The 12,251-nt window shown below is 43.2% G+C and overlaps 2 protein-coding genes across 2 annotated transcripts in view; one reads left to right on the plus strand and one right to left on the minus strand.

Annotated features, from left to right (window-relative positions):
- kng1 (kininogen 1) overlaps positions 1-2,150 on the minus strand; it is a 6,547-nt gene extending 4,397 nt beyond the window's left edge. Inside the window, exons 1-2 of the mRNA XM_066648083.1 lie at positions 1,852-2,150; positions 1,286-1,402 (exon numbers count right to left, since the gene is read on the minus strand). Of these exons, the coding sequence (XP_066504180.1) occupies positions 1,286-1,402; positions 1,852-2,052 (318 nt within the window). The 5' untranslated portion in view covers positions 2,053-2,150. The remainder of the gene's footprint in view (positions 1-1,285; positions 1,403-1,851) is intronic.
- Positions 2,151-5,377: 3,227 nt separating this feature from the next.
- lamp3 (lysosomal associated membrane protein 3) lies at positions 5,378-12,237 on the plus strand. Its single transcript, XM_066648292.1, has 6 exons — positions 5,378-5,505; positions 7,406-7,641; positions 8,080-8,199; positions 8,991-9,063; positions 11,020-11,190; positions 11,656-12,237. Exons 1-6 carry the CDS (start codon positions 5,466-5,468, stop codon positions 11,793-11,795), a joined length of 780 nt encoding a protein of 259 aa, XP_066504389.1. The 5' UTR covers positions 5,378-5,465; the 3' UTR covers positions 11,796-12,237.
- Positions 12,238-12,251: the final 14 nt, after the last annotated feature.

Raw genomic sequence — 12,251 nt, forward strand, 5'->3', positions numbered from 1 at the left:
CCAGCAGGGTCAGAATAAGTTAAACACAGGGCTAATATGGGCAGCCCACCTGAGCCAATCTGGATCCCACGTATAGAGAGTCTCACTAATGGACCATGTTTGACACATGTAGGAAACACCCTACTTAGTTGTGCTGGCTCAGAATGTCTATCTAAAGAAAATATGGGCTTTAAAAGAAAATGTGAGCCTTATGAAAACAGGAAAGGTTATATAAGTTATATGCAATAAAAAATGAACATTGGCATATATTTAACAAATATTTTTTACACATTTTGTTACAAAATTAATTGCTAGCCTGTGGGATAGGTGGTGTTTAGCCTGGTTAACTAGTTTGTAGTATTTTTTAGCCTTGTTAGCATGTGTTTCTAGCCTGGTTAGCATATGTTAAGTAGTGATTAGCCTAATTAGCTTGTTTGTATTATTTGTTTAGCCTTGTTAGTGTGTGTTTCTAGCCTGTGTAAGGCGTTTAGCCTGGTTAAAGTGTGAGGTGGTGTTTAGCCTGGTTAACTAGTTTGTAGTATTTTTTTAGCCTTGTTAGCATGTGTTTCTAGCCTGGTTAACATATGTGAGGTAGTGATTAGCCTAATTAGCTTGTTTGTATGATTTGTTTAGCCTTGTTAGTGTGTGTTTCTAGCCTGTGTAAGGCGTTAAAGTGTGAGGTAGTGTTTAGCCTGATTAACTAGTTTGTAGTATTTTTTAGCCTGGTTAGCATGTGTTTCTAGCCTGGTTAGCATGTGTGCGGTAGTGTTTAGCCTGATTAGCTTGTTTGTAATATGTAAGTGTGTGTTTCTAGCCTGGTTAGCATGTGTGAGGTGGTGTTTAGCGTGATTAACTAGTTTGTAGAATTTTTTAGCCTGGTTAGCATGTGTTTCTAGCCTGGTTAGCATGTGTGAGGTGGTGTTTAGCCTGATTAACTAGTTTGTAGTATTTTTTTAGCCTGGTTAGCATGTGTTTCTAGCCTGGTTAGCATGTGTGAGGTGGTATTTAGCCTGATTAACTAGTTTGTAGTATTTTTATAGTCTGGTTAGCATGTGTTTCTAGCCTGGTTAGCATGTGTGAGGTAGTGTTTAGCCTTTTTTGCATGTGGTTGGTGATTTTACTCTAACATTTGTGAGGTGTTTAGTCTTTTTATCATGTGTGACGTGGTGTTTATGCAATAGGCACCATACCCTGAGTGAAATAAGCAGTTTATCGATGACTGAATAGAAATTAATGTTTTTTAATTATTAGTTATTCTTACAACAATTTTAAAATTGTTAGCGTAAGAACAGATTCTTATACGTACTTTAAGGTGGTCCTGTAGGTAATCACACTGGTTCCAGAGTTTGTCTCCTCCTGCAGCGCAGTCTGTCTCTCTCGCAGAGAAACGAACTGACAGAATCTCGCCGCTTTCGTTCTGAGCCTAAAAGGAGAATATAACACACAGAACAACAAATCTAACTTTTTAAAGAGCAGCAGTTTATTTTTAGCTGCTTTAAAATGCAGTTTCTAATAAAAATATGGAAGAACGTATATTTAAGTCTTTCAGTCCCTTGACACCAACATTTTTAAGTAAAAACCTGACAAATGTTTATGAACCATTCACTTATATCCAAACACACACCGTCACACTACACACAGCGACACCGTCACACCATGTGCTCACTGGTGACCTTCAGAAGGAGTAAAAATGATTTGAAGTACTTTACTTTTTATTTGAAGTTCATATGAAGACTTTCTAAGAAATGTATCAAGAATCACCAAACAAACCACTGTTCTAGAGACTGAAGGAAAAGTGACTGTTGGTACGTTAAGTACGGTGTAATTAAGTATTTGTTGGTATGTATCGTAGAATAAACTAAAGTATCTGACCTTTCTGGCCTGCAGGACCTGATAGAGAGCCAGCTGTTCGCCTTCTTTTAAATCTTTGTTGTATTTCAACAGAATCAAATCCACAGCATCTTGGACACTTTTATCGTCACACTGAAGCCTGGTCTCCACTTGTCCTTGGGATCCCACGAAGAAAAGACATGTTAAAGTGAAAAAAAGAGAGAGAATCTTCTTTTCCTCCATTGTTCCTGTTCTGGATTCAAGGGGAAATGAAGGGGGTGAGTGCTGCCCCTTTTCTGTCTGTCTGTCTGGGGTGTGTGTATCTCTCTCTCTCTCTGTCTCTCTCTCTCTCTCTCTCTCGTCCTCCCCCAGCCTCAGAGTGAATGCACGAAAGCCTGTAAATGTTTACTCACTCCCTCCAACCCACACATTATTTTTTCTGTAATCAATAAAGCCTCTGATCTGGGGTCAGAGTGCTGTCACAATTTAAAAGTTTGGTTTAAATTTTTTGGTGAAATTGAGTATCTTCTTGTGTTTTAAGCGCGTGATTAAACGTACACTTCCTTCACGGTTCTTAAATGTGACATTGTTCCATTTCTCTGTTCCATCATGGCTGAAGAATTATGGCACAATGAGATTAAACTCTCTGTGGAATAAAGAACACACATGACACAAGTCAATGGGAAGTCACTTCACCACCTGCCCATTGAGATCCATTAGTTTATTTTTTATTTCAGAGAAATGGCCTGAAACTAACGTAGTGTTTAATCCTGCACCACTGACCAAGCATCTATAATATTACAGCATTAGTGATGAGGTGATGATTATTCATCAGGTTTGAGCTAGTCATGTTTGAGCTTAATAGCTCACGACGCTGGGATTTTGGCTAAAAACATACTAAAAATGGACTTTTTAAACAAGTATCTTGAATAAAATTGAATTATTTACACTGGTCTTTAAATATTCAGTGTCTTCTCTGCACATTTACACTGTCCTCTGTTTAAAACCAGTGTGGACGAGTGCTGTTGTTCCTGATGAGAGAAACCGAGAGAAACAGAGAGAAACAGAGAGAAACAGAGAGAAACAGAGAGAGAAAGAATGCAGGATCAGTGTCATTGGAGTTCTTTCTAAAGACTTTGGATGAGTAAACAAGGCCGTCCACTGTGTAATTAAAGATACACTTTGTCCTTTGACCTCCGTGTCTCTTCTCCACAATCCACCACTGTCCGAGCCCTGTGTCTTTCCCCGAAACTGATTATTTACACTGCATTTTACAGAGAATTTTACCTGCACTTAAACTTTTAGATTGTTACAGTGTGTTAACATCACTGTCCAAAACAGAGTAAAAAAATATAGCAATAAAAATAATATTATTAATAATAATATATAATAGAGAAACTTGGTGGAGAGTGTTGTGGTTTCAGAAAAACTACTGGACTCAGAGCAGTGGACAGTGGACAGTGGAGGTGAATGGAAGCAGACGTCCTCCTCTAAAAGCCCCTCACAGAAAGTGAGGACAGTAGGTGGGGGACAGTGGACGGTGGGGACAGTAGACAGAGGGGACAGTGGACAGTGGGGGACAGTAGACGGCGGGGGACAGTGGACGGTGGGGACAGTAGACAGTGGGGACAGTGGACAGTGGGGGACAGTGGACAGTGGGGGACAGTGGACGGTGGGGACAGTGGACGGTGGGGACAGTAGACGGTGGGGGACAGTAGACGGTGGGGGACAGTGGACGGTGGGGGACAGTAGACAGTGGGGACAGTGGACGGTGGGGGACAGTGGACGGTGGGGGACAGTAGACAGTGGGGACAGTGGACGGTGGGGACAGTGGACGGTGGGGGACGGTGGGGACAGTGGACGGTGGGGGACAGTAGACAGTGGGGGACAGTGGACGGTGGGGGACAGTAGACAGTGGGGACAGTGGACGGTGGGGACAGTGGACGGTGGGGACATTAGACAGTGGGGGACAGTAGACGGTGGGGGACAGTGGACGGTGGGGACAGTGGACGGTGGGGGACAGTAGACAGTGGGGGACAGTGGACGGTGGGGGACAGTAGACGGTGGGGACAGTGGACGGTGGGGGACAGTAGACAGTGGGGGACAGTGGACGGTGGGGGACAGTGGACGGTGGAGGACAGTCGACAGTGGGGGACAGTGGACGGTGGGGGACAGTGGACGGTGGACGGTGGGGGACACAGGGCTGGTGTCTGAGTGTAGTGTGGAGAAGGGGGTGGTGTTTAAACCCAGTCCTGGTGGAGAGAGACCTACAGGACGCTGTGAGGGCTGCTCTAGTCTAAGGGGTCAGGCAGTGCTGCAGGCTGCCAGTAGGGGGCTCAGGCAGCACACTATGAGAGCAGGCGCTATGCTCTCTCAGAACTCTAACTCCCAAAAACCTCAGCGGTAATCAACAGAGTACAGCTGTGGAGCTCTGTATAGAATCAAACAGAGTCCCAGAGTAATGTCTCAGCTGAAGGGTGACTAGTGCAGTAAAGAGAAGAGAAAAGAGACCAAATAAGATCCCAGAGGAAAACTTTATGGCTCACAGGCTGGCCCTATAATGGCTCAGGAGACACAGTAAACGTCATAAAATCCTTAAGGAGAAAAAGTACGAGACAAGGTAGATATATAACGAAGAGTAGGGTTTTAATTCATCTGTCAGATCTCTGCACAGTTTGAGACTTTACTGAGATCTCCACTAAAACTCCAGAGGAGATGCCTGTAAGATCACTGAGCTCTTTATCTCAGGAGTGTAAAAGTCTCATTCATCTCTCCATGCTCTCACTGTGGTCTAGGAGAAACTACAGAGACATTAAGGAGATCTTATCTGCTGTCTGTGACTGTCTGTGAGGAGTGTGGTGTGTTCTCCCTGTGTCTGCGTGGGTTTCCTCCAGGTGACTGTCTGTGAGGAGTGTGGTGTGTTCTCCCTGTGTCTGCGTGGGTTTCCTCTGGGTGCTCCAGTTTCCTCCCACGCTCCAAAAACACATGTTGGTAGGTGGATGAATGAATGAATGAACAGTAGCTCATCTGTCGCTGCACAGTGTGTGTCGCTCGTCCTCTAGTCCTTCATCAGTGACACAGGACGCTGTCGGCTGAATGTTTTCGGTCGGTGGACTGTTCTCGGTCCAGACACTGAGGGGGTTAAAAACTCCAGCAGCACTGCTGTGTCTGATCCACTCTACACCAGCACAACCCACACTAACACACCACCACCACGTCAGTGTCACTGCAGCGCTGAGAATGATCACACCTGCTCTGTGGGGGTCCTGAGCGCTGAGGAACAGGGGGAGAGGGGGGTAACAAAATATGCAGAGCCACTTATGGACTACAGTGTGTAATAGTAGAACTACAGAGAGACAGTGGGGGTCATGTTAATGTTATGGATGATCTGTAGTTACATTTATAGTGACCTTTATCTTAAAGGTTAAACAAAATGCAACATCACAGCCCCCTGCCCACGAGGTGGGGTTGTAACAGCAGCACTATCACTGCTCTGTAGGTGCTGGCCACATTTAAACTCTAAACCCCTCCCAGTGTGGGGCTTGGCCTTAAGGGCAGCGCTGGTGGTGAAATAGTTTTTCCTAAGCCGTCTTCTTATAAACTCACTTCTATATTCAGAGCAGTGTCTGGAGGCGACTGACGCGAGACTCAACACCATGTTTCTCTCTCTCTCTCTCTCCGCTCTCCTCTTCCTGGGTGAGTTTCATTTTCTTTACGCTGTGGTGCAACGCCTCCGCATCCTAAACTCAGACATCAGCAGGAGGCAAGCAGTTAAAACTGAATTAATGTGATCTCAGGGGATGAAATTAAATCTTTTATATTCAGTGAACTGTCGCTGTCCAATGGAAAAGGTGTATCTCAGTCTTTGTTTTCAATGGAAAAAAGTTCTCCACATCATTTGAACGCAGCAGCTGTCCTTCACACTGTGAAGATCTCATGAGGAATGAACCAATAGAAACACTCCAAAGTTACTCTCAATAAAATTGACTTCCACTGAAAGTTAAGAAGGTTTTTTTCCCTCCCTCTGTAAAGTTGCTGTTTTGGACCTGAGACGTACACAGAGTAACGCAGGCATCCTAGTCTCTCTCTCTCTCTCTCTCGTATTCAGGTATTCAGGTAAGAGGTGGATCACCACAGAAGTGTGTACTGGCAGCACACAGAATCTCATGTAGTCGTAGTTGTTCTGTAATTTTTATTTGTGCTGTAATTGTTTATACACTCTCAGAATTAAAGGTACAGTGCAGGTAAATCACTGTCGCTAAAGCTACAAACAGTGGAGTGTATCTTTAAAGGTACAGCAGTGGTGTTAGAGTCCAGGTTTATTACATTCTCTTCTCCAGAAGGAGAGGGGGGTCTCTGTAATCTTTCATTCTACAACTGTGGAGAATTAAAGAACACAATAAAAGTCCTGGAGATGAAACGGAGCGAGTGACACCAACACGACTTTACAATTTAATCTACAGTTAAAATAGAGTAAAGTACAGCTATGATTCCTGATTAAAGGCACTGTATGTGATCCACTGAGGACACCACCACAGTGGCAGTTTTCTGACAGTGAGCTGTAGTTTGTGCTGTATTTCTGTAGTTTGTTCTGTATTTCTGTAGTTTGTGCTGTAATTTGTGCTGTATTTCTGTAGTTTGTGCTGTATTATCTGCAATTTGTGTTGAATTCTGTAGTTTGTGCTGTATTTCTGTAGTTTGTTCTGTATTTCTGTAGTTTGTGCTGTAATTTGTGCTGTATTTCTGTAGTTTGTGCTGTATTTCTGTAGTTTGTGCTTTATTTCTGTAGTTTGTTCTGTATTTCTGTAGTTTGTGCTGTAATTTGTGCTGTATTTCTGTAGTTTGTGCTGTATTTCTGTAGTTTGTGCTGTAATTTGTGCTGTATTTTCTGTAGTTTGTGCTGTATTTTCTGTAGTTTGTGCTGTATTTTCTGTTTTGTGCTGTATTTTCTGTAGTGTGTGCTGTAATTTGTGCTGTATTTTCTGTAGTTTGTGCTGTATTTTCTGTAGTTTGTGCTGTATTTCTGTAGTTTGTGCTGTAATTTGTGCTGTATTTTCTGTAGTTTGTGCTGTATTTCTGTAGTTTGTGCTGTATTTCTGTAGTTTGTGCTGTAATTTGTGCTGTATTTTCTGTAGTTTGTGCTGTATTTTCTGTAGTTTGTGCTGTATTTTCTGTTTTGTGCTGTATTTTCTGTAGTGTGTGCTGTAATATTTGTGTTGAAATGATTCAGTAATTGTTGTGTAATTGATTTGTGCTGTAACTGTAATACGCAGTAATAGTTTGAGAGAAGCTTCACTGCAGTAAAACTGTTTTAATTCTTGGCCAAAGCGCCCTCCTGAGGAACAACGTACCGTGACGCGGTTCTTCAGACGCATGGAGAGTTTATGATGTGTGTTGTAGGCGCTGAGCGGTGTGTGGTGATCAATGAGCCGTGTTTTCTCCGAAGTCTGAACACAGTTGGGTTGAGAAAGCCCAGCGTAACTCGTACACTGCTGAAAGTAGCAGTGTGTAACGGAGACGGTTAAGTGTGTGTGTGTGGTGTTTAAGCTGAGATCAGAGTCAGTTTGAACTCGGTCTCTTTGTGTAAAACCCACAGGAAGTTCTGTGGTGTGTGAGGCGTCTGAGGATGTGGGGCCCTTGCTCTCTGAAGCTTTGCTGGACCACTCCGGTGAGAACGAGAACCTCGGGTCTGGGATAAATGTGACGAAAAAGCCCACTCTCAAGCCCAAAGAGACGGCCCCGACCCTGGGGAACTTCATCCTGAAAAATACCCAGGGCCGAGTGTGTGTGAGGGCCAGCCTCGGGGCCACGCTCACCATCACTGACAATAAGGTACGGGTGGCAAGTGTTGTTCAGTTTTTACCCTCTCTCTGTTACACCACACACACACACACACACACACACTCTGCTGTGACCAGACAATTCACACATCTCTGAAGTGACTGTGAAAAGACGTGCACACACTCGAAACAGAAACAGCCTCCGAAAGCTCTGTCTGAGAATATTCTCAAAATCAACAATCCTCATAAAAACATCAGAAATAAAATAAAAAATATCAGAAACTACCTTTAAAAGAGTTTTTTTTTCACCACAGCATCACAGTCTTTGGCCACACACACACACAGCATTAAACTTCAAAAGCAGACAGTCTCAGTGTAAGAGCTGAGTCTGAAAAGACAATAGAAACAACGCACTGTAAATAGAAAAGGAATCAGTTTCTAATCACGCAACATCAACATTTTGGATGAAAGCGTTTGTTTGTTTTTACAGAAGAAAGGATTTTTTAACCTGGACCCTAAATCCACCACAGCGACGGGTTACTGCAGCGACCAGAGGACCGTCCTCTCCCTCGTCTTCGACGGAGGATACCTGGAGTTCACCTTCATTAAGGTACAATCGGGTCGTGAAGTTTGGGGATATCTCAGAGCGAGCTCAGGTTCTGTAACTTCAACACATGAAAAACTACTGTTTCACATTAACGACGTGCACTGAAATGTTTTCTCTCTCTTTTAAAGTTATGGTTTTAAAGCCATGACACATTAAATATTTGTTTTGATCATTGATTGCTGTTTTTTCTGAACAGAGGCCTTCTAACTCATTTTAATTTGGCTGTGTCTGAAAACACACAGCATTTAGGACGTTTCAGACACTGCTTTAGACTCCGCCTTCCCCTTCACATCGCAGCTGATTGGCTAACATTCATTAACCAGGACACACTTTCCACTGATTCCATTCAAACCAGGACTTGTTTCAGTGATTACAGTGAAACTCCACCTCAGACCTGGCTTCATGAACAGAGTCGATCGCTGTGTTGTAGACGAGGATGAGACGGCTCCGTACCCAAGTGTGGTGACACGTCATGGTTTGCACGTTAGTGAGCTACGACCCCGACCCCGACCCCCTGTCCCCACCGCCTTGTGCCAGGCTCGGACCGGAGCCAGCGTATCCCACCGTGCTGCACTGGTCTCCTCGTCCCCTGGGGTTTTTCTCTGCTGAAGCTAGGGGGCGTAGTTACATTTTAAAGTGATCACTGACAGCCGTGGGACAGGTTCTGAATCTGTAACAAAAGGGAGGAGGGTTTTACACCGTGGTATTCTTCACTGTTTATTAGGTGAGGGACGTCTGTTCTTCTCGCTGCATTGGTTTATGTTTTGTTTTTATTACATTTGTATTTGTTGCAGGAGGGGAGTGTGTCCTTCGTCATGAAACTGAGGTCATCCCTGGAGCCGGCGCCGCCGTGTAACAAATGCAAGAGTGAGAGCAGCAACAATAATCACCATATAAGGGTTTCTGTTGAGTTTGAGGAAAATCTGATTTACCCAAACTATCTTACGTAGACAAAACTACTAGTGTGTGTGTGTGTGTGTGTGTGTGAGTGAGAGCGAGAGAGAAACTTAAGTGTTAATATAGTCATTGATTAAAAATAAAGGCGCTACAAACATTTCTTTGAGCGATGCATAAAATGACCACTTCTAGTTCCATAAAGAATCACGTTTGCTGATACGTTTAAATGCGTAAAGAACAAGAGATGGATTTTTAAACCTTTAAAAGGTTCTTCTCTCACACACCTTTCTTAAACATAGTTCTTTATGGAACCAAATGTGGCTCTTCTATGGCATAATTCATGGAAACCTTTGTAGCACCTTTTTTAGGAGTGCACTCTTAACTCTGCACGCTTGGAGGAGAATGCTAACTGCTGATTCAGTTCTATTAGCTCAACACGCTTGGAGGAGAATGCTAACTGCTGATTCAGTTCTATTAGCTCAACACGCTTGGAGGAGAATGCTAACTCCTAATTCAGTTCTATTAGCTCAACACGCTTGGAGGAGAATGCTAACTCCTAATTCAGTTCTATTAGCTCAACACGCTTGGAGGAGAATGCTAACTCCTAATTCAGTTCTATTAGCTCAACACGCTTGGAGGAGAATGCTAACTCCTAATTCAGTTCTATTAGCTCAACACGCTTGGAGGAGAATGCTAACTCCTAATTCAGTTCTATTAGCTCAACACGCTTGGAGGAGAATGCTAACTCCTAATTCAGTTCTATTAGCTCAACACGCTTTGAGGAGAACGCTAACTCCTAATTCAGTTCTATTAGCTCAACACGCTTGGAGGAGAATGCTAACTCCTAATTCAGTTCTATTAGCTCAACACGCTTGGAGGAGAATGCTAACTGCTGATTCAGTTCTATTAGCTCAACACGCTTGGAGGAGAATGCTAACTCCTAATTCAGTTCTATTAGCTCAACACGCTTGGAGGAGAACGCTAACTCCTAATTCAGTTCTATTAGCTCAACACGCTTGGAGGAGAATGCTAACTCTTAATTCAGTTCTATTAGCTCAACACGCTTGGAGGAGAATGCTAACTCCTAATTCAGTTCTATTAGCTCAACATGCTTTGAGGAGAATGCTAACTCCTAATTCAGTTCTATTAGCTCAACACGCTTTGAGGAGAATGCTAACTCCTAATTCAGTTCTATTAGCTCAACACGCTTGGAGGAGAATGCTAACTGCTGATTCAGTTCTATTAGCTCAACACGCTTGGAGGAGAATGCTAACTGCTGATTCAGTTCTATTAGCTCAACACGCTTGGAGGAGAATGCTAACTCCTAATTCAGTTCTATTAGCTCAACACGCTTTGAGGAGAATGCTAACTCCTAATTCAGTTCTATTAGCTCAACACGCTTGGAGGAGAACGCTAACTCCTAATTCAGTTCTATTAGCTCAACACGCTTGGAGGAGAATGCTAACTCCTAATTCAGTTCTATTAGCTCAACACGCTTGGAGGAGAATGCTAACTCCTAATTCAGTTCTATTAGCTCAACATGCTTTGAGGAGAATGCTAACTCCTAATTCAGTTCTATTAGCTCAACACGCTTTGAGGAGAATGCTAACTCCTAATTCAGTTCTATTAGCTCAACACGCTTGGAGGAGAATGCTAACTGCTGATTCAGTTCTATTAGCTCAACACGCTTGGAGGAGAATGCTAACCGCTGATTCAGTTCTATTAGCTCAACACGCTTGGAGGAGAATGCTAACCGCTGATCCAGTTCTATTAGCTCAATACGCTTGGAGCCGAATGCTAACTCCTAATTCAGTTCTATTAGCTCAACACGCTTGGAGTAGAATGCTAACTGCTAATTAATCTCCAGTGTCACTAACAGATCGGGAGGGCAGCAGGAGGCATGGCTAATGTTTTTCTTCTCCACAGGTAAAATCTACCCTGGAATAATGGACCATGAGAAGCTTTTCAGAATGAAAAATGGCAAGAGCTTCAAGTGCAAATCGGACACGTCCCTGATTCTGTCTGAAAACCTCAAACTCACATTGGTTTCTCTGCAGATCCAGGCCTTCGACCTCCCCAACGGAGCCTTTGGGAAAGGTTTGGATACATTAACCACACACAGTGTCTAATATATAGATTTCAAGTAGATGTTTGTAAGGGTTTGCAGAAGAGTGTTCTCTGTTGAGGATGTGTTGTTTATTATTACCATCAGGAACTGATAGCTTTACACTTGATGTCATAAAAATTGCTGTGAGGATCTGATAGCAGCCAGGAGAGCATTGTTGGTGAGGTCAGGTCCTGATGATGGATGATCATGCCACATGTATTTGATGGAACTCCATTACTCCAGACAACACAGCTTCACAGCTTAGTGCTTGGGGACAGGGGCGTACACCACATTGGGTACAGTGCCCTAAGGCTCATGATCAGCTTCCGTACACATTATTCATAACGAGTGCACCTTAAATTAGCTCAGTGTCTGCAAACTTTAGGACATTTGAATGATGACTGAAAGATACAGGGAAAGACCCATCAGAACTGTTAACTGTGCTGTATTTTCAGAGGTGGAGTGCTGGGCGGACTACACCAAGCGGCTCCTCCCGATAGTTCTGGGCGCTGTGGTTGTGGGAGTGGTTCTGATCGCGGTTCTGGTTTATGTTCTGACCCGAGATCGCCGCGGACAAGGCTACGAGCAGCTATGAAAATGATGTGCAAAAGTTTACAAATGTACATGTTCTTGTTAGTTTTCTAATTGAAAGTAAGTGCCACGTTAGAGAACACACCTCTGAACATTCCAGTGCAAAATTTAACGAACATAAAATATTCAAAGCTGGTGTAACTTTCACGTTTTAACCACTGTTTGATCCTCAGTATTTTTAGTTCAAAAGGACACACACAAACACACACACACACACACACACACACACACCAGATCATGACTTCATATTCACAGAAGTTTCACGTCCATGTACCAGCTATAAAACATATTCATTTATGCTAATTTTAGCCTGTTAGCTTTGTCTTTACTGTATGAAGAGGAATAAACATTCATCTCTCAGCTGTTGTATTTTTATTTTTTTTTAAACCTGTTTAAGGTGTAGCATGTTATTCTTAAAGCATACGACTAAATGACTGTTTTATAGATATCCATATTTATG

Source organism: Hoplias malabaricus, chromosome 16 (genome assembly GCF_029633855.1).
Source record: "Hoplias malabaricus isolate fHopMal1 chromosome 16, fHopMal1.hap1, whole genome shotgun sequence".
NCBI classification, from domain to species: domain Eukaryota; kingdom Metazoa; phylum Chordata; class Actinopteri; order Characiformes; family Erythrinidae; genus Hoplias; species Hoplias malabaricus.

Bases quoted from the DNA above. Each gene is read 5' to 3' on its own strand.
- lamp3 (XM_066648292.1), top strand. From the start codon at position 5,466: ATGTTTCTCTCTCTCTCTCTCTCCGCTCTCCTCTTCCTGG. The intron at 5,506-7,405 runs GTGAGTTTCATT...TAAAACCCACAG, and splicing joins CTCCGCTCTCCTCTTCCTGG to GAAGTTCTGTGGTGTGTGAG. The intron at 8,200-8,990 runs GTACAATCGGGT...TATTTGTTGCAG, and splicing joins TGGAGTTCACCTTCATTAAG to GAGGGGAGTGTGTCCTTCGT.